Source organism: Typopeltis vanoorti, chromosome 6, assembly GCF_054136105.1.
Source record: "Typopeltis vanoorti isolate ZY-2024b chromosome 6, IOZ_Tvanoo_1.0, whole genome shotgun sequence".
In the NCBI taxonomy this organism is placed as follows: domain Eukaryota; kingdom Metazoa; phylum Arthropoda; class Arachnida; order Uropygi; family Thelyphonidae; genus Typopeltis; species Typopeltis vanoorti.
Genome location: NC_143554.1, coordinates 151,079,784 through 151,101,073, shown reverse-complemented (window position 1 = coordinate 151,101,073; position 21,290 = coordinate 151,079,784). Strand labels below are relative to the sequence as shown.

Here is a 21,290-nt window from a genome sequence, read left to right as displayed (position 1 = left end):
CAGGTGTAAAACCATTGAATTGGTAAATTTATTTTAAAAGGGTTTCTCTTTAGTGAGAAATTGTTCATAATTACTTTGTATAAAATTTATTTGTCTATCATCATCATAGTTGTCAAAACTACGGCTCCTTTTAAAACCGCTTCTTCGTCACATTCCGAGAGGAGAACACCATCAACAACATCAAGGAACGAGTGCAAGATAAGTGAACATCTGAGATCATACAAGCCTTTCGGAAAGTCACCACGGTCAGTCCGGGACACTAAAAAACAGTACGAATTCTTTCGCAGCAACCTACGTACAGAGATCGTATGAAGTAGAAAAGACATGGCTCGGAGAATAGCTTTCAGTAACATTCAGTCAACGTTAACAAATGGAGATTCCATAATATCTCGAATCCCCCTTCTGTAATCTCTGCCGAGGTATGTACACCATCCAACTTGTCCTTTATGTTTGTCCACATGACTTGGAGGGGGTTTGGAGGAGGCCGAGAGATGCCCTTCGCATTCCTCTCATTGCACGGCTACAAATCATATATTTTCAGTTCCCACTCCAGTTAACAACAAACAGAGAATACGTATTTTCGATATAAACGAATTATAATATCAAACGTGGAAGGTAAGAAAGAAAAACACGATCATCAGTAATCCTCCAACAGTGTTCGAAGCAGAAAAAGAACCATCTTCTAGTTTTACGGCTCGGTACTACCAGTGGTGTAAATGGGGGGGGTGTAGATGGGGGACTGTTCATTAGTCAATCCTTCAAGATTGACTAATGAACAGGCGACTATGGTACTAGGCCAGTAAAGATAGAGCAGCTATGAAGACATCCATATGATTGCTGAGGTATTAACAAAAGATCGCGCGAGTCAAACATAAAAGCAAACCGACAATTTTTGAATTAAATGCTAATTCTCTTCAACCAAATTCAATATCTGAAACTGCCATAATAATATTCACGATATATTTCTTACTTTTAACACGTTTACGAATTATGTTTATTGCTGCCTTGGAAATGAGCTCGGGGAGGGGGGGGAGAGACTCCCACACATCTAGTTTTTAGTGAGATAATACCGTGTTTGCCAGTGCAACAGATGGTTTTGCTTGAGTCTAAATAGCATAGTTTTTCTGAAAAGGAGACAAGGAATTTATTAGTTAGTGGCATTTTTCTCCGTTTTCTCCCGTTACTATTGTCACTATTGACTACTGGGGGAGGGTGTGTGGTTTACCATCATGGGAATCGAGTTACTATCTCCCTAAAACGTGTTTAAACTTTTTTCCTGTGGTAGATATACGCGAAACTTTTAAATTTCTTTTTTTTTTTTTTCGTAAAGTGAAATTAAAGGTGCTAGTTATATGCGGGGGCGAGTTATACTCGAGTAAATACGGTAAATTATTTTTAAAGCTGAGTGAAATGTATTATGAATATTCAGGAATATTAACCGTTATGTGCACATGATTAGATTGCACGCATATACTTCTCTTTCATTTGCATGTGTGTAGGTCGGCTTATAATTGTAGTAATTTTTGGTTTCTCACACTTGGTTGGTATGTGCAGACAGTGAATATGATGAGATTTCCCGAGTCCAAATTATAATGTTTGTCAGTGTGTATATGGCTCTGTCCACAATTTAAAATCCCATAATCCGATTTTCATTAAAGGTAAAAGCTGTATGAAGAAAGAAGTCATTTAATTGCTTTATATTGATTTATTCATTTATTTATTTGCTTCCTGCTCTCTACAGATTGAGCAGAATTTCACAACCACCAGCAAAGAAACATAGACATCCAAATGAAAAGGGTATTAGACAATTTAAAGAATACTAGGCTGAACAATTTGGCATGATTAAGAAAGATAATAATGCATTATGCATTTTGTGTTCCGAATCAGTTGCTTTTAAGACTTCTTCTATAAAGAGATATTTTGAAACTATTCATAAGAAATTAAGTAATAGAAGTGAGCAAGAACAAAGAGAAATAATTTCTCGAGAACTGAGCAGTCCGATACGTTGATGAAATTCGATTCTCGTCGCGACGGGAGGAATCTTTATCTGGACGATTTCAATCGAAGGTGAGTTAGCCGATCTCATACGGAGGTAGCAGGGTTTTTTCTCCAGGAAACTCGGGTTTTTCATCCCGCATACAGACAAATCGGCACTTCAGAACACACGCAATTTACAGATAAAAAAAAAATACTTGTTGTGGTGGAAGTGAGCGGTAGATGGTGTTGATGGAGATGATTCGTAGTAGAGGTTCGGTATAGTGGTTGAGACAGTTGTGGGTGTCCTCCCGCGATGAGTCTTCGGACTCCTTGGACGTATCAGGAATAATAATAATAATATTAATAATAAATTTATTTCAGGTAGGCCTAGATCCAACTTAGTTGGTACTAGTTTTGAGGTTTCAAAAGTTGTTGCCCAACATGGAAAACCACTCAGTGATATGGAGAATATTAAAGAAACATGGCTGGAATGTGCTCCTTTTCTTTTTGACAATCTTTGAGAAAAGGTAAAAATTATTCAGCGCATTAAATAATTTTCTGTCAGTAGAAAACAATTAAGGATAGAGTACTTAAGTTGTAAAGGAATACAGCAAAACAATTAGCAAACGATTTGACTTCATGTAAGTTCTTTTCTATTTGTGTTGATGAGAGCATTACATCAAGAGCTATGCTGGCAATCTTTGCTCGATTTTGTAGGGATGATGAAGTATGCGAAAAGAGGATTAACCTTGTAACACTTCCTGAGCATATCAATGGGATTAAAATATGTAAAGCAGTTACGAACGAATTTCCTATTCGAGAAACTGATATTTCAAAAGTGGTACCTGTTATAACAGATGTTGCGCCCAGCATGATTGATAAGGAAGCAGGATTTGTAAATCTGCTTGCAAAATATGTTGGTCATCCACTGACAGGTTTTCATTGCATCCTACATGAGGAGAATTTATGTGCAAACGCTGACCTAAAGGAACTTCAAGAAATGATGCAAACAGTAACCAAGGTTGTTAATTATATTTCTGCACGTACTTTGAATAAAAGACAATTTCAGAATCTATTGAATGAGGTGGATTCGGAGTACAAATGACTAATAATGTACAACAATGTTCGTTGGCTTAGTCGAGGTCTTGTTCAGAAACGATTTATTGAATGCCTGGATGAGATAAATCTCTTTTTCACTAATCAACAAATGTGTTATAAAGCAATCTATTTCATCGTGCGTGTTTGTAAACTGATGCTTTTTGCAGATTTTTACGAACATTTAAATTACTTGAACCTAAGACTACAAAACAGGAAAACATCTTCAAATAAACTTGCAGATGTTTTCATGGATAAATATGGATGATTTTGAAATTCAGTTCATTGATTTTTCAAAATAGCTCAATTTGAAGGCAGAAATTTCTTGATCTCAGAGTTGACTTGGTTGATGGAAAATATTGAAATGGAGCCATTAAAGACGGGGGTAACAGAGAGAAGTGCTGAGAAAGGGTTACTAAGAACTTGGAATACTATTTCCGAAACTTTTGTATGTTTAAAAACTCTTGCACCAGCATTATCAATTTTTGTATCTACATATTATTGTTAATCATTGTTCTCAGTGATGAACTTTGTTAGGTCTTGTAATAGGTTTGACCTTACAGATGAATTAGTAGCCCATATTTATCTCTACAGGTTAAAAATATAAACCTGATATAACTTATCTGTCATTAGTGATGCAGCAATCCGCGCAGTTAGACTAGTGGCTTTGCGCTTCGCAACCATATGCCTGAGGAAATTCCAGACGACGATTTAACCCCAGTTTATCTGGGGGTTTTCGTCCCGCAAACAGACAAACCGCCCAGTGAACACACACGGATTACAGTCAGGAATACTGACCCAGGCATAGGCCTGATTCGTCAGCTATGCCAGTTCCGAGCCCGGAAAAAATTTGGGTGGACCGAGATGGTGCCGTACCTCGCCATAAAGGGGACTAACGGCCGTTGCATCATACGATAATTATTAAGTAATTATTAATTATTAGTGATGCAGCAGAAGTCTCATTGATGATAAATGAATAAAACGTCCCCTATTTCTCTTTCTCTAATTTTGATTGCATGTTTTCTGCTAAATATGGTAAAGATTAATTTCTGTATAATATATTATGTAGGCAAACAACAATTTATTTTGTCTGTAATTTTTATGTATTAATGACTTACTCGTAAGGGATTAAGAAGTAATAAAATTATGTCTTTCATTTTATTTTTCATTATTGTGCTTAGTCAAGTAAAACGATTATGAGATTGCTCACTATAATATATTGGACAAATTGAAAAAACGGATGTCTGATCGATCATTATAAAAAAGAAATTCAGAATTATTGTTTACTCTTGATCATTAAAAATTGCGTCTTTAAGTTATGCGGCTTTATATGGCAGATACACCTAAATGCACATAAAAATATTCCCGCAATCACCAGGGTAGAAGGACCTTTAAGGAAAAATTCCCTCACTGATTTAATCTTACATGAGTTACAATAATCACGCTTACAATATTCTTTGATTATTTGAAAAGGTCTTCTCAATACTTAAAAGACGCCAAGTAATAACATGTTCCAAAAAATTTCTGTTGGCAAGCGAGAAAATTTTGCATCCATCAAAGATTTGGCGATTTTGGCACTCACAAAAAACATTTTGTCCATCTCTGGTCTAGATTCTAGATTTCAACAAATCTATCATATTGCTGCGCGTTATGCGCATTAAGGAGCTGCATCAGAAACACCCGCCAGTGTGACCATTGTTTACGGTGACTAAGCCTCAGATTTTCAGAAATGCTATACGTCTTTCTGGCTTTTTCTGTAGTATTTTTGTTGTCTATTGAGAAGGGAGGCAAACGTCATACCCCCCCTGGGTACGACGCTTCCTATGAGAAAGAACGACTCTGCGCTATACCAAATTTAAAAGTAAATGGTTTAATCCACCCATCCTCTGCCCTTTATCACACGAGAACATCAAATTTATTTACTAATGTTATAAGATCTAAGAAAGGTAGCATCCCCTTGAAGAAGTATTGGGGAACTTGGTCTCTAATGGAAGTAATTCGGGAAATGAAACCAAGACAGTGAAGGTCAACTCAATTGGTCCACCCGGAAGAAATGGTTCACCCTATCATCATCATGATCACGGGCCATGGGCGCAGTTCCCTCAGGTGTCTGGTGCCATGTTGACTATATTGTCCTAGTGACGTCTGTTCATTGCAGCATGAACGAGTTTGAAAATTCCTCCATACCAGATTTTAATATCGTCGGCCCACTCACGATGAGGATGACTTCTGATATTTGTTCCACTTATTAGGCTAAACATTTGATTTTAGGCTGACTTTTATTAGGCTGATGTTTGGTATTCTACAAATATGTCCGAAGAGTTTTAATTTTCTTCATATGACTTTTTGAAACAGAGTCTCTTTTAACTGTATCATTTTGTACACCTCCAGTCTTATTTTCTGCGTCCATCCAATTCGTAGAATTTTACGATAACACTTCCTTTCACAAGCCAGTATTCTTCTCTCCAATTCTTTTTTTATTGTCCAAGTTTCGCAACCGTATATCATACTGGTAAAGATGCTTGTCTCAAGAACGCTTAATTTGGTTTTTAAGCTGATATTTCTACTCTTCCAAATTTTGTCCATGGATTTTAACTCTGCTGAAGCGTATGCAATATTAATTTTAATTTCTTTTTTACAGTTCAGATCATGTGTTACACAACTTCCAAGATAGGGAAACTGTTCTACATTCTCAAGTTCCTTTCCCTCTACAATATTTTTTTTGCATTCTTTGTTTTGTTTTGTTTTTTCTTTTACGGATCACCTGCGTGCCGGTTATATCCGATGTCATTTCCAATCGATGAGACAGACGTTTTCAATGGGTGAAAGGCGCTATCATCTGATTGCTATGGGTTAGTATGATGAGTACTATAGCACTCATCATACTAACTTATAATAGCTTATAAGCTGAGGCCTATTTTCTTCTTATTTATCCCAATCCCTATCATTCTCATCGAATCCCTTTCCCATTCCTCTCTTGCCACCTCTCCTCAATCCTCTGTTACTTCTTTTCTTCACCCTTTCTTCGCTTTCTTCCACCTGGGGTAAACTAACCCTTTTTAGTTCAATAAAGCGATAATGGGGTTTCACTTTTGTCTGGCAGAAGTGGCCTGCAACAAGCCAGTGCTTCCCAGGTATGAATTGTTTTTTCCTTCGGTTTAATATTTATTGTTTGTTCAAAAACTTGCTCGATTAAGGATTTTTTTTTCTATCACCAGAGGAGAATTTCTGCCAGAGAGGCATTTTTCTATTTATATTAACGTTACTGTAAGTCGGGTGACTTAACTGTTATTTTTGTTTCTCTTTTTACAAGAAAGTACATACATCATAAAATGATTCCAGTGTTTTAAGGACTAGAGCTTTAGGGATAGACGTGCCAGGTCATCGGAGCAGAGAACATAAACTCCTTCACTTAATATGGCAGTGGAAAATGTCTAGTCATGGTGAAAATATCGATTCGAGAGATAAACGTGTAGAGAAATTTTCTATACAAGCGAACCATATCACACGGATAATGTTTCTTAGCGATGTAAGGACTCTAACATCGAAATGTTTCGATTGACATATATTTAAACCGGAGAAGATATATTGTATTAATACATGCTTTCGCGAAGTGGAGAAAAGTCAGTAACATCAAGTGTAGCATTTCTAAGGAAGATCTCACTTGGTTTCTCCGGAAAAGTAACCTTCAATATTGATATGAAGTTACCTGTGCCTATCTCAGTTAATATCGGTACAGCACGATTAATTTTCAGCGGCCCCGGAGTGGAACAACAAATAAGATTCACTCTAAAGAACATCTTGCTTGGACAAGAGACTGCTACTGAGAAAATTGTTTCAACTTCGTTAGTGTCGGGCGCATCTCAAGCCAGTGGCCTGTAACTTCCGTAAATGCATCTAATTAAACAGTCTAACATGACGACTACGGCTACATCAGCGGCTACAACGGCTGTCATAGCTGCCATTCAGATAAAAACCACATTATTGATACCAAAAAAACCGACACCTGAGGTCTAGCCAGCTGGTTATTTAGAAAAACCATCAGAACAGGCAACTTCCACATAAGCCGTCGTCTTACCAGCATCATTAACAACAACACCCGGTAAAACCGAAGATAAGTCTTCCCAGCTGTAACCTTGCACAAGTTATACAAAATAAAGAGGAAAAATGCGACCCTTAGGCTCATCCGCCAGCAACAGGACAATTAAAAGCGGTTCAACGTAAAGTGGAATCGGCTCCGAAGCAAGAGAAGAAACAAAAATCCAGTACCAAAAAACAAAATAGTGAAACAACCAAATCCCAAATTGATCCTTGCCAACAACAGATGACTACCTTAATGATAATATCAAAAGGTACATCTCTCACAATTCAAATCTTAATCACATAACACCTCTGAAGATAAAGCAATTAGCTTCAAGATAAAGAACAGCAGACACCAGTTCGAAGTCGAAGCGAACCCGTCTTCCAGGCTTGAAGCAAGCCTACACGGGAAGATATTCCATTATACCCAACGAATAGTCCTTATTCAGATTGGCCAATGACCTTAGAATTATGGACATACACCAGGTATAATCAACCAGTGATGCCATCAATCTTTTCCATCGCCTCGCTTAACATCAGAAGCATCGGAACACCATTCAGGGAAGCTGAGTGGACATTGTATCTTAGCATATAATATCACGCTACTGTTCCAGCAAGAAACACACTAGTATTTCTACACAGGGATGCAGGATCCTTAGCACCAAAATACCTACTGGAGCTTCGGCCCAACACGATTCAGTGTTAGAGTAGGGTTACGTATGCTAGTCTTCTCCTCCTAGGAGCCTGGCACAACATCCAGAGGGATGCAGAATGACGAATTCTCGCGTAGACTGGATGTATCCTGGATGTACCACCAGTTCCTAACATCTACGCCCAGCTAATGCACCTGCAGGACTAGTTCTTCCAGAGTCTCAATAACTATTTCAATGTGGCCATCACGTCATCTTGATGGATGACTTACACTATGCAAGAAACCAGTTTTAAAAAATTAAATCAAACTTCAGAAACATCTGGCAATAAAGACTTGGAAATCACTACAGTAATGTTCAGCTCACTATGTTTGAGACATCCTAATCTCAATAAGTATTTCTATGGCGTCATCACGTTTCTTGTTGGGGGTTTACAACTGTGCGAAACCAGTGATAAAAATTAGGAGGAAATATAACATCAGGAACATTCGGCTAGAGAGAGAATTGGAAATTTCCTTAGAAATGCTCAGATCACCGATGTTTTGGACATCCTAATCTCCAAACCCCTGTCCACACATGATTTTACCAAGGAGTTAGTACTCGGCTAGACCGTTTTTACATAACTCTGTCGCTCCTTTCTAGAGTCGAGAAGGTAAGGCGGTAAGGCACGTTAACATCAGCAGGAACATTCCGGACCATAAATTGATTACTCTCAAAGTACCCGCATCTTGAATAAGTGGAAACTGGTTCAGGGTTCTAGAAACTACCATCAGAATTCCCATCCTTTTTTTCTGTTAGCTTCACCATGTTTGTTCCACCTGGATATGAGGACTACTGTCGAGTGGCCTTGGGACACTGGGAGCTCTTAATTTACCATCAACGAAAGATGAGAGAATTGGGTCAAAAACATTCCTACCACTACAGATTCCGGCTCTGGGACCTTTACAAAAGACGAAGCTGGATCATAGCTATTGAACACCAAGATATACCTCATGATAACATCTTCCAGGAAATCAATGTCGAAATAGATGAAGAAAAGCAAAAAAAAAAAAAAAAAGCAAAAAAGAAGAAATTTTGAAATTCGAACACAAATATGCTCGAAAAATAGGCCTTCGGCCGCCTTTTACAATAGGTGCTTTTCAAAGTTCAGTGAGGAGCGAACAATAATCAACATCACGTTAGGAGGAAACATGACCACCACCACTTCTGGCACCCTTCAGTCTTCCAGAAACACTATAAAGTATATGAGAATGCCTCTCCAGACTACTCATCCTGGAACATCACTGGCTTCTCTGTGTACACCGAAGCAGGGAAGGATCGCCTCTTTACCGCTGCCGAAATAACAACAGCCTTCAAGAAATGCCTAGCCAAAAAAGTGCTTAGTTCAGAGAGACTGGGGAAGAGTTATGTTGGCCTATAATCCCCATTTTCCTTATACTTCTTACATTCAGGCACTTCATAACATCATTCCTATGAAAGATGTAATGAAGTGCCTTCCTTCCTACTGGCGAAGTTCCTGGAGTGTCATACAGTGTTCATCCCCAAGCCCAGCAGGGATTCCTCCCTGATCAAAAAAACAGGCAGGCTAGTAGTCTATCTACCATCAACTACAAGATCTTCGCCTGAGTCCTCAACAGCAGAATCAAAGTGGAGATAAGATACATCAATCGATAGCCTAAACAACATGGCATTCCATGCTTATCGATAGAATTTAATGTTTTCGAGACTAAACAAACACACGTAACAACAGTAATAAGATTTTTACTAAGTACATAATACTAAGTATATGCACTAATTAAAATTTGTAATCATCGTTTCCTTAAATCTCTTTCATAATTATAAATATTAAATAATTATAAAAATATAATTGATAAATAACTAAACATATTATCATAATTATTGATAAATATCTTTAATTTCACAATTACTGATATTATTTTCAATAACACATTTATTTATTTTTGATTTATTTAAAATAATTGCACTTGATTTTTTAGCATTCATATTTATCAATTTAATGTATTTCTATATAATTGCGTTATGAAATATTTTGGTAGAATATTCGTGTAGAATATTAAGCAAGCAGCAATGTTCAAGTAGACTTAAATTGTTAAATTTCAATGATATTGATATGATTCATGAATGAGATCATAATATACATTTCACTAATATTTGAATGATTTCCACACGTACAGGAAAAAAGTACTGTCAATATGACGACTATAGTTGGAATTTCTGTCTTAAAATGTGCAGGCCGGAATGTGAGTAAGTATCTTCATACTTTCAAACCAGTGAATTGGATGATGAGTTTCTCTTTATGATTAGTTTACTTAATGGGATATTATTATTATTATTATTATTATTATTATTATCATTATTATTATTCCTGACACCTCCAAAGAGTCCGAAGACTCATCGCGGGAGGACACCTACAACTGTCTCAACCACTACACCGAACCTCTACTACGAATCATCTTCATCAACGCCATCTACCGCCCACCACATCTAGTATTTTTTTTTGTCTGAAAATTGCGTGTGTTCTGAAGAGCCGATTTGTCTGTATGCGGGATGAAAAACCCTGCTACCCCGTATGAGATCGGCTAACTCACCTTCCATGGAAATCGTCCAGACAAAGATTCCTCCCGTCGTGACGAGAATCGAACTTAGGCCTATTCCAATCGAAGGGCGCAATGCCGTCGTTCTTCCAATTGTGCTACGAAGGCGCTTCAATTCCATCATATCTGATGGAATCCTCAGCCAATTCGGCTAACGTAAGGATCTCCAAACTACGATCCGCGGGTTAGATGGGGCCCGCCAAATAAATTTTTTCCGAAAAAAAAAAAAAACACGGGTTCTTAATAGATTTCAAATGCATTAATTAAAATTATGTTCAAAATATATTCCCCAATAGCAAAAAGTAACCATAATCCAAGTTACGGTCTTTCTGACTGTAAAAGGTCGGTTAAAATAGAGTAACGTAGAAAAAAAATTTAAAAGAATTCAAAACGAAATAAAAAAGTTACATCCGAATAAACTTTTTATCGACAAAAAAAATTTATGTCGCACGAAATAAGAACACTTAAAAAAGTCGGTAAAAACACGGCTAAAATGAACTAACAAGCAAAAAGCGAAATAAAAACAAAATTTCCCAATCTGTATTCATTGACAAAAAACTCGAAGTTATACTAAATTAAAAAAAAAACTTACATGTAAATTGTCGGTGTATATTCGGTTGAAAAACTGGCAAAAATTTAAACAAATTGTTTCCCGAACGGACAAAAATGAATTCGACTATTTCAAATAAAAAAGTATCAGTTCGTGATAAGATTTTTTTTTTTTTTGGTAATTTTTACTTTTTTTTTTTTTTGAAATAAATAAAAATATTAAATTTTTAAATTAATTTTTTTTTCTTCTTTTTTGGATATTACGGGTAAGTTATTAACCGAAATATGAAAATTATTACATTGCACCACTTGCAGTGGTGCAATGTAATACTCGATTTGTAATTGCATAAATGTATATTTAAAGGTGCGTATTCACTTATTCACATATTTGCTCGTATGGAGTTCTCGTGATTTTAAAAATTTTATAATTATTTATAAATTTATTCTCTTTTATAGGGTTAACATGGATGGGAAAAAGAAAATAAAAGTTGAATATGAATGTCATGGGTTTAATGAAGAATGGGGTGTAAAATACTTCTTCATGCAATCGAACTCCAAGGATAAAGCTCTATGTCTCATTTGTAAAGACACTGTTGCTGTGTTGAAAGAATACAATATACGCCGCCACTATGAAACAAAACATGCTTCAACGTTTTCGCAATTTGTAGAAAATGAGCGTATAAATAAATTTGAATCTTATGTTGTTGTTTTCGTTCTCAGCAAGGTTTATTTACGAAAGCAAACTCAGAATATGAAGCTTTAACCTTGGTAAGCTACAAGGTCGCTTTTATGTTGGCCAAAAAAGGGAAAACCATTCATTGATGACAATATCATCAAAGAATGTGTGATGGAAGCAGTGGCCGAGTTATGGCCAGAATATGTTTAGATATTAAGTCTTTCGCCAAATACTTTTGCTCGTCGGTCGACAATATGGGAAATAACATTATACGGGTGCTTAAGGGTCAAAGCTGTATAACTGAGAGGAGACCTCCACATAGCCTTTAAAGGAATGCGGAGAACCTACCAGGACTTCTGACCTAATGTCCAATCCTCACCTTCTCGTGGTGAACCCTGTTGGGTATTTACTTGGATACTGAACGTACGAGGATGGGCTGGCAATTTGGGATTTAGCCGACCAAATTGTATTCTTATTGGTTAAACCAAAATAAAAAATGAGGGTACAACATGACAAAATTTCATGCCGGCTGGGGCGTCGCCCGGTTAAACAAGGTACCCGTTGTTTTCTCCAGGGAACCAGGGCGAACAGTGAAAAGTCAGCTACTGGAACAAATCTGAAAACACATCCCAACTCAGCATCACCAGAGTTAAAGATCGGTACTATCAACATACAAAGCCTGAATGGCAAAGAAATGGAGCTAGTTGAGGAATTAGATAAGTATCAGATCGACATAATAGGGGTGACTGAAACAAAAAAGATAAAAACTGGCGAGATCTTTCTGAGTAATAAATACAAAATATATTCAGGCAATGACAATCGAGGAAAAAAAGGAGTAGCCATAGTATTCAACACAAAATACGAGGCTAATCTTCTTGAATGGCAGGCAGTCTCAAGTAGAGTAATGCGGGCAAGTATGAGAATGGGGAACTGGACAATGAGACTTATTTGTGCCTGTGGTCCCACAGAAGGTTTTACTAAGGTAGAAGTGGAGGACTTTTTTGAGGCTTTAGAAAAAGCAACTGACACAATGATGAAGGAAAAGTTGGGGGTTGTTCGGGATCTAAATAGCAGAGTAGGAAATGATTGCGAGACATACAAAAATATTTTGGGAAAATTTGGAGAAAACAGCAAAGCTAATAATAATGACAAATATCTGTTGGATATCCGCTCAGGACATGGACTGATTATTACTAACACCATGTTCCAACATAAAAATGTGCACAAATTCACATGGAGAGAAGAGGCAAGGAATAAGAAAAGTCTCATTGACTATGTTATTGTTGATAGTGATGTTTTCTCCCTGGTGCAGGACACCAGAGTGTACAGAGGATTTGAAATTGGAAGTGATCACTATTTAGTCTTGAGCATGATAAAATTGAATTTCATATTGAAAAGAATAACATGTAAGAAGGTTTTAAAGCGAATAAAAGCTGAGCAGCTCTCAGATGTGAACTGTAGACTAAAATGCACAAAGATTATTGAAGAAAAAATGAAAGAGTTTGAGAACAGGAATCAAACCTTGGAGATTCAATGAAAAGCCTTGAAAAAACCTCTGATTGATTCAGCTAGAGAGGCATGTGGTGAAGTTGTCTGCAAGGATAGAAAAATTAGAACACTATGGTCGACACAGGAAGTAAAAGAGGCAGTGAAGGAAAAGAAGAAAGCATATCAAAAGTTCCTGGCAAATAAGCAGCTTGTGCTCTTAGAGAATACAGAGACAAATACAAGAATGCTAAACACTCTGCAAAGCTAGCTAAACAAAAGTCATGGGAGGACTTTGGCAAGAATATAGAAACCAAATATCAAGAAGGTGGCAAAATATTCTGGAGGTTGTTGAAGAATCTTAGAAATGGAGGATAGAGTGCTGTAAAAGGAGTTAGTGATGATAACGGTGACATGAAAACGGAAGAAAAAGATATCCTTCAAGTATGGAGTAATTACTTTGAAAAACTGCTAAATGAAACAAACAGTGATGACAGCACAGTGGTAAAAAAACACTAACCAGGCATGCAGTCAGGAATACATATCCATACTTGAAGTAGAAAAAGCCATCGAAGGCTTGAAATGTGGAAAGGCAGCAGGAGTAGATGATATTCCACCAGAAATGCTGAAGTATGGTGGTATAAGAGTCTTACAGTGGCTGCACTGCATAGTTCAGAAAGCCTGGACAGAGGGACGAATTCCCGATGATTGGAGTAGAGCTCTCTTGTTACCCATATATAAAAAGGGAAATAAACCTGAATGTGAGAATTACATAGGTATTTTCCTACTGAGTGTTCCAGGCAAGATCTATGCAAGTATACTTGAGAAACGGTTGAGAAGAATTGTGGAAGAAAAGCTTGGTGAAGAACAAGCTGGATTCAGGCCAAATATAGGCTGTCAGGATCAGATCTGCACTTTACGACAAATAGTCGAGAAAGCATGGGAATATAACAGAGATCTGTATTTAAGTTTTGTTGAACAGGAAAAGGCATATGACAAGGTGCCAAGAGAGAAGCTATTCAATACGCTACAGTTATATGGTGTCAATGGGGCATTATATCAAGCAATACTTAGTCTTTATTTGAGTTGTAAGTCAGCAGTTAGAATTGAAGGAAGTACAGGGAGATGGTTTAATGTTAAATGTGGTGTGAGATAAGGATGTGCATTATCCCCTCCGTTATTCATTATCTATATGGATCACATTATGAAGGAAAGTGGTATTAAACATGATATCAAAATTGGAGATGTTAATGTCAGCTCTTTGCTTTATGAGGATGATGTTATACTTCTAAATAAATCCGCTACAAATCTGCAAGATTATCTGTCTAAATTGAATAACTGTTGTAATAGATATGGTATGAAGGTCAGCAATAAAAAGACAAAGACAATGAAAATAGGCAGAATCATTGAAAATGTCAACTGTGTTGTGAATGGAGAACCTGTGGAACAAGTAAAACATTTCAGCTACTTAGGCACAATTTTTACTGAAGATGGTAAATTAAATATAGAAATAGATAACAGAATCAGCAAAGCTGATATGGTGGGAAGTCAATTGAATAAATTCATATGGAATAAGAAAGAAATTACTCGGAACACTAAATTAGCTGTATACAAGACAGTGTTTAAACCACTTTTAACTTATGGATCTGAGAGCTGGGTCAGAATTAAAACACTTGACCAAAGACTACTTACCGCAGATATGAGAGTCCTGAGAAAGATTAGAGGTGTGAACAGATGGCATCAATGGCAATATGATATTATAAACGAGGATATTAGGAAAGAACTTTACATTGTCAGCATCCAGGAATGAGTTAACAGAGCTAATCTCAGGTGGAATGGTCACTTAAACAGAATGGGCGAAGAAAGATTAGCAAAATAAGTGTTCTCTGCCAGGTTGGCAGGAAAACGACCCAGAGGAAGACCAAGATATAGGTGAATTGATTCACCTATATCTTGGTCTTCTATATCTATCGTTCTAAGGTACAAAGTGCCTTAGAACGATAGAAATATAAGATCTGATAATTTTGGGGTCTTGACAAGTAACAGACTGATTTGGAGGAAAATTGTAGATAGGAAGTTAGTAATGATGTAAATTTGTTTTTCATGTATTACTATCATATCATGTACATCCCTTGAGGGTACATGGCAGGAATTTGATGATGATGATGATGATGATGATGATGATGTCGGTATTCTCTCGCGCTGGATGAATCAACTGATGTTTGGAATACCTCGCAACTCGTAGTATTTTTACGTGGCATTGACGACAAACTTAATGTCACACAGGAATTAGCGTCACTTCGCAGCATGCATGGTACTAAAACAGAAGAAGATAACTTCAAATAAATTCAAAAAAACACTAACAGATCATAATTTGTACAGGAATCGTCTGCAGTGCGTGAGAGTTGATGGAGGAAAAACATGTCTGGTATAAAAATGGGGTTGGTTGGGCAAATCACAAAAACTTGTGAGGATGCAGAAATATCAAAACCAATGTTTCTTCACTGTTATTCACCAACAACCATTTTGTGGAAAATACATTGATATGAGCTGTGTCTTGAAACCTGTTATTTCTATGGTAAATTTCATTCGCTCTCATGCACTTAATCATCGCCAGTTTAGGTCTTTTCTCGAGGAATGTGATTCTGAGTATGTTGACTTGACATATTAAACTGCAGTTCGCTGGCTTAGCTGTGGAAAGGTTCTTTCACGCTTCTTTCATCTCAGGAATAAAATTGATGTATTTCTTACCGAAAAATCCATTACGAACCACCTTTAATAGATACCGAGTGGATTTGAAAATTGGCATTTTTCGCAGATCTGGTGAACCAAATGAACAATTTGAATTTAAAGTTGCAAGGTGAAAATAACTTAGTTTGTGATTTATTATCTCATATCAAGGCATTCTGATCAAAGTTGATACTTCTGGAAGGCCAGGAGAAAAATTGTAACCTTGCTCATATGCCATACTGTGCAGAATTGCATAAAACGGGTGAAGCAGAATTTCCTTTCTCGTTCGCAAATTTAGTTATTTCAGATCTTAAACAACATTTTCAGAAGCGATTTACTGATTTGGACGCCATTGCTAGGGAAATAAGATTGTTTCAAAATACGTTTGTTGTGTTGTTACTGATATCCCAAGTCAACTTCAAATGGAAATGATTTAACTTCAGGCAAATGAACATATTAAAGATAAATACAAGGAAGGGAACTTGATCGATTTTTATAAATGTTTGAACTCTAAGCATCATTCACATTAATGGGTTTATTATAATTTGTGATAAAAATATGAGAATTTTCTGATAGTGTTCGTTTTCATTAATAGACGAACATTTAATCTCACATACTCTGTAATCAGTTTTTATCTGCGTTCAATAAAACTCATATATCTAGTTCTAGAGTTTTTTTTTTTTACTACTGCCCGCTGAATAGTGCTGAAGTACCCAATGTGGCCCTCACGGCGAAAGGTTTGGAGACCACTGGGCTAACGCATTGCTAGTATTGTATTTAAATATTGGAATTATTTATGATCGTTTCAATAAATATAGTTCTAATACGCACTACCCTCGAATATACAACCCAAATGCCCTCGACGTTGAGAGGAGCTGACAACAGAAGCATGGGTGACGAATGGTGGTGAATTTTCGTCTCGTAGCGACTCCAGTGTCCATGAAAGCCATCTGGGAATGGCTAACTTGTACAGTGGTGAAATGCTGAGAGAGAGAGAGAGAGAGACAGAGAGAGAAGCTGCTCTTCTCACTACTGACATGACATGAAATGTTAAAAAATTGAATAAAGAAAAGCTCATTTCCAGAGACTTGCAGTATAATGAGAATGATTTGTTATAATGGCTGTAAAGCAGCGAGTATAATGAGAATGATTTGTTATAATGGCTGTAAAGCAGCGAGTGGGAAAAGTTTAGAGAGCACTGCATCTTACATTTTTAATACATATTATAGATATCTATCAGAAGAACTTTAGCAAGACAGAAGAACTTGGACCACTGCAAAGGACGCGCTGCATATAATTACGGGGAAGAAAATGCCGAAAACAGAACCATACGGAAAAATCCAATAACATTACTTACGACGATGTTCTACCAGATGCCATCAGGAAGATCCTCAATGGATCCAGTTCATATGCCTAACAAATTTTTACTTTTACTAAATAGCTACTTGCAATGATATAAAATTATACTAAGTTGACAAATTTGTCATTTTAATGGAAGAAATATTAAATATAAATAAAGACATAATGGGGATTTGTGAGTTTGTGATGTAGGCAAACAGAAAAGTTCAAGGGGATAATTTTATTTATCTATTCTGGAAGTGAAGGACGCACTAGAGGTGTCGGAATCACGAAGAAAAATTTATTCCAAAAATATTTTGATACTGTCGGGTATATGCTCGTGTTGACAATCATTGTTAAGAACGGATTGGTGAGTTTTATGATGTGGTATAAAATCATATAAAACAAATAAAGAAAAGTGACATCCTCATTGTTAAGGGCGACTTTAATCCAAACGTAGAATACACGGGAAGATAAGTCTCTCCAGTAAGTGGTAATATTGAAGTTCATGACATGAAAATCTCAGGTGTTAGGTTGATTGAATTTTGTGAGCAATCTTATCTGATAAAGCAATTAACATCTTTGAACATCCGAACTCACGACTATACTGAGAGCCTGGCTAATGGAATGGTTAGCATATCAGCCCTTGATCCAAAAGATAGCGGGTTCGAATGGTAGGCATGGATGTTTGTGACTGCTCTTTAGGCGAGAACTGAATTTCATCACCTGGTGTGAAAGAAGGCTTGAAGTTGCTTGAATAAATTTCTTGTTCGGTAGCGGGAGCAGGATGTCAGGACTATAGAAAAATAAATAATTAATTAAATAAATTCTTTTTATTTTATTATTGTACGGGGACCTGCATGGAACCACAGACTCATCGTGCAAGACCAAAACCAACTACACAATCTGTGATACCTCTTCTTAAATCGATGGAGAGACAACAAATCATTCATAACTGACTCTGGAAACCCATTACACTCATTCAAAGCTCAAATCTAAAAATCTAGACCTCCCACAAAACTTGCTAACCAAACTCTTATTCATATTCCAGGGATGACATAATTCTGCTGCACCAGTCCACTGAAACAATTTCCCTGCGTCAGCTCGTTAAACAGAACAAGAGAATGAACAATCCGCACAACTTTACAATCAAGGCAGTAGAAGACACGAAGATACTTTAAACGATTCCCCCCCCTCCCTTCCCCTTTAGGGTATCAGGAGGGCAGCTGATGCAAGTCTACAGTTATCGGAAGGAAGCAATATACGAACGTATTCCCATGATCAGAAAGATACATAAGGTAGGCGTTAGACGGATAGCTAGAGCTACTAGTATTAGGTATGATCAGCAAAAAAAAAAAAAAATGTTATGCAGGATTTATAAGGAGAAAGGTGATCAGTTGACTCACGAACGGTACAAAACTCAACTTGCGAGCATTGCAAGCTAGGGTAAATCTGATTTGAGATGACCTTAACCAAGCAGGTCAAAGGAAATTTGAAGGGAGATATTCAGTTGTTTGTTGAAGATTTAAAGCTGAGTAGCGTCAAACTTTTGTGGGCGCTTACGGCGAGGTCACTGAGGCAGATGTGATAGTAGAGTTACTGAGTGACCACTTTTCGAAACTTTACTACCCACGTGGGAGGATATTTCTAATATCAGTTATGTAACAATAACTGATATTAGAATTGAAGTTAAGGAATCAGAGATACTTAGGATATTGCAGAATTTAAATGCAAATACTGCTAAAATTTTGAAAGGAATATCAGCTCGGGTATTACGTGAATGTGCAAGGGAATTGTGGATGCCTCTTAATTTGCTATTTAACTTTGAACTCAGGTAAAGTCCATAGCGTGTGGAAGGTGAGTAAAATAGTTCTTTTACTATTTTCATCACCATTTCAGGATCAAAGCTACAGTAGAAAATTACAGGCGAATCACCATCTCAGGAGTTTTTTTTTTTTTTTTTTTTAAGTTGGGACCGTACACGAGAGGTGGGTTGATCAAATTATAGCACTTTAGTACCGTATATGGATAGTGGGTTGGGAAAGGAGAAGTTTGTTGACATTCGATTTAAAAGCCTGTATATCTGGGAATACATCATTTGTGGTAAAAGTATTGGAAAAGTTGGTTAAACACATAATTCAGGAATGGATGAATAAGAATATCATACTCTATGGGGGGGACGTGATATTTTTAAAGGTCGGGCTTGCCTTAGGAAATTTCTTAACATTCTGTAATAAAGCGACAGTTGAGCTGGACGAGGGAAATAGCTACACAGTGATACTTGCTGGATTTTGCTAAGGCGTTTAATCGGATATTCCATGGAATACTGTTAGAAAATTGGAACCAATGGTGATTTGGATACGAGAATGGCTGACGGAGAGATACCGAAATGTAATGGATGAAGTAGGCGGCAAGTTGAGTTCCGCAAGACTCTGTGTTTGGAACATTATTGTTCCATTTATACATAAATGATATGGGAAATGTTTTGAAGCTTGAAGGAAGATATTCAGTTATTTGCCGATAAAGTGAAGTTGGGTATAATAAATAACACTGGCCAACAAGAAAAAAACGTTTTTCTGCTGATTATGATCTGAGACTTGTTTTTTACTAATTTGGGTGCGCTGATTTCAAATATCCAACTCATTTTTCTCTATCACTTCAGGTTTTTCCTCTATGGCATTTTCGTTTTGCTAATTTGTAAGTTTTTGATAGTTTTAAGGAGGCAGTACTATTTAGAATATCAAAAACATCGATTTTTTAATATTATTTTCTGAAAGTATGTACGTTTAAAAATCTGTTCCTAGCTTTTTATCAAGACATTCGAAAAATTCCCGAAGATATAGCCTATTATTCAAAGCGGTGCGCAGATCAGAATCGGAGCGCTCACCACTCCGATTCTGATTTGCTTAAAAACTATGGAAGATCGGTAAGTAAAATTGTTTTTTTTTATAAATATTCTTGTAATTTTTAATGAATATTGTTAAGTAGTTATGTATCTAATTATCGTCCTCTCTCGCATTCAAAGCGCCAGTACGTGCCATTGCAGGTTCTTACGCATTTATTCGTTTACTAACAAGCGAGAGCGGTGAGCGCTCCCATTCTGATCTGCGCACCGCTTTGAATAATAGGTTATGTCTTCGGGAATTTTTCGAATTTCTTGATAAAAAGTTAGGAACAGATTTTTAAAAGTACATACTTTCAGAAAATAATATTAAAAAATCAATTTTTTTGATCCTCTAAATAGTATTGCCTCCTTAAAACTATCAAAAACTTACAAATTAGCAAAAAGAAAATGCCATAGAGGAAAAACCTGACGTGATAGAGAAAAATCGGTTTGATATTTGAAATCAGCGCACCCAAATTAGTAAAAAACAAGTCTCATATAAAAGTCAGCAAAAATTGTGTTGGACTGTGTAATCAGTCTGATGTGGAGAACTATCAGGATGATTAAAAAAGCGGGCTGAATGGGCAAAAGATGGACGAAAGTTTAATGTGGGGAAAGTCTAAAGTTATGTATTTTGGGATTAAAAGATTACAAGCTGTGCACGACATTCATGGAAATATACTCCAATATGTGGATTAGAGTGGAGGATAAATTGGGTTTCAGAAAATTTTCATTCGATAAATTGTCTTTCAGTGAATTTTTTAGATACAAAATATATATCGTTATATTAAATTTCGAAATAAAGTTAAATGTTACACTTATTTATAGATTTTTATTACAAATATCTGAATAATAATTTTGTTGCTTATATTTCTCCTTCTGTCTCTGCTTCACCAATCGTTTCTCGAATTTAACCAGTTACCGTAACTTATTCAATGTTCCAGTATCAGCCGTCTATAGTTTACGGTTGTAGTTTCAAAGTTAATTCAGTTTCCGTATCTCAAAACCAGCAAGTTTGTATACAGAAGAGGCTTACTTGTTCTCAATTCTTCTCTGTATTCTGGTTGGAGTTTTTTCATTATTATTTATTAAGGTTCGCATTTCTTTAATTTTTCTGCATGGAGGAACTCGCGAATGGAACGGGGCAACAGGTATAATTTCTAAGAGATATTTTAGGAAATACTCGTATACTTGTTATTACGCTAAAACCC

The 21,290-nt window shown here is 36.5% G+C and overlaps 1 protein-coding gene across 1 annotated transcript in view; it reads left to right on the top strand.

Moving 5' to 3' along the window:
• LOC150106107 (epithelial sodium channel subunit gamma-like) overlaps positions 1 to 21,290 on the top strand; it is a 134,310-nt gene that overhangs the window by 85,271 nt on the left and 27,749 nt on the right. Inside the window, exon 6 of the mRNA XM_090393856.1 lies at positions 9,998 to 10,067. Coding sequence (XP_090249982.1) covers positions 9,998 to 10,067 — 70 coding nt within the window. The remainder of the gene's footprint in view (positions 1 to 9,997; positions 10,068 to 21,290) is intronic.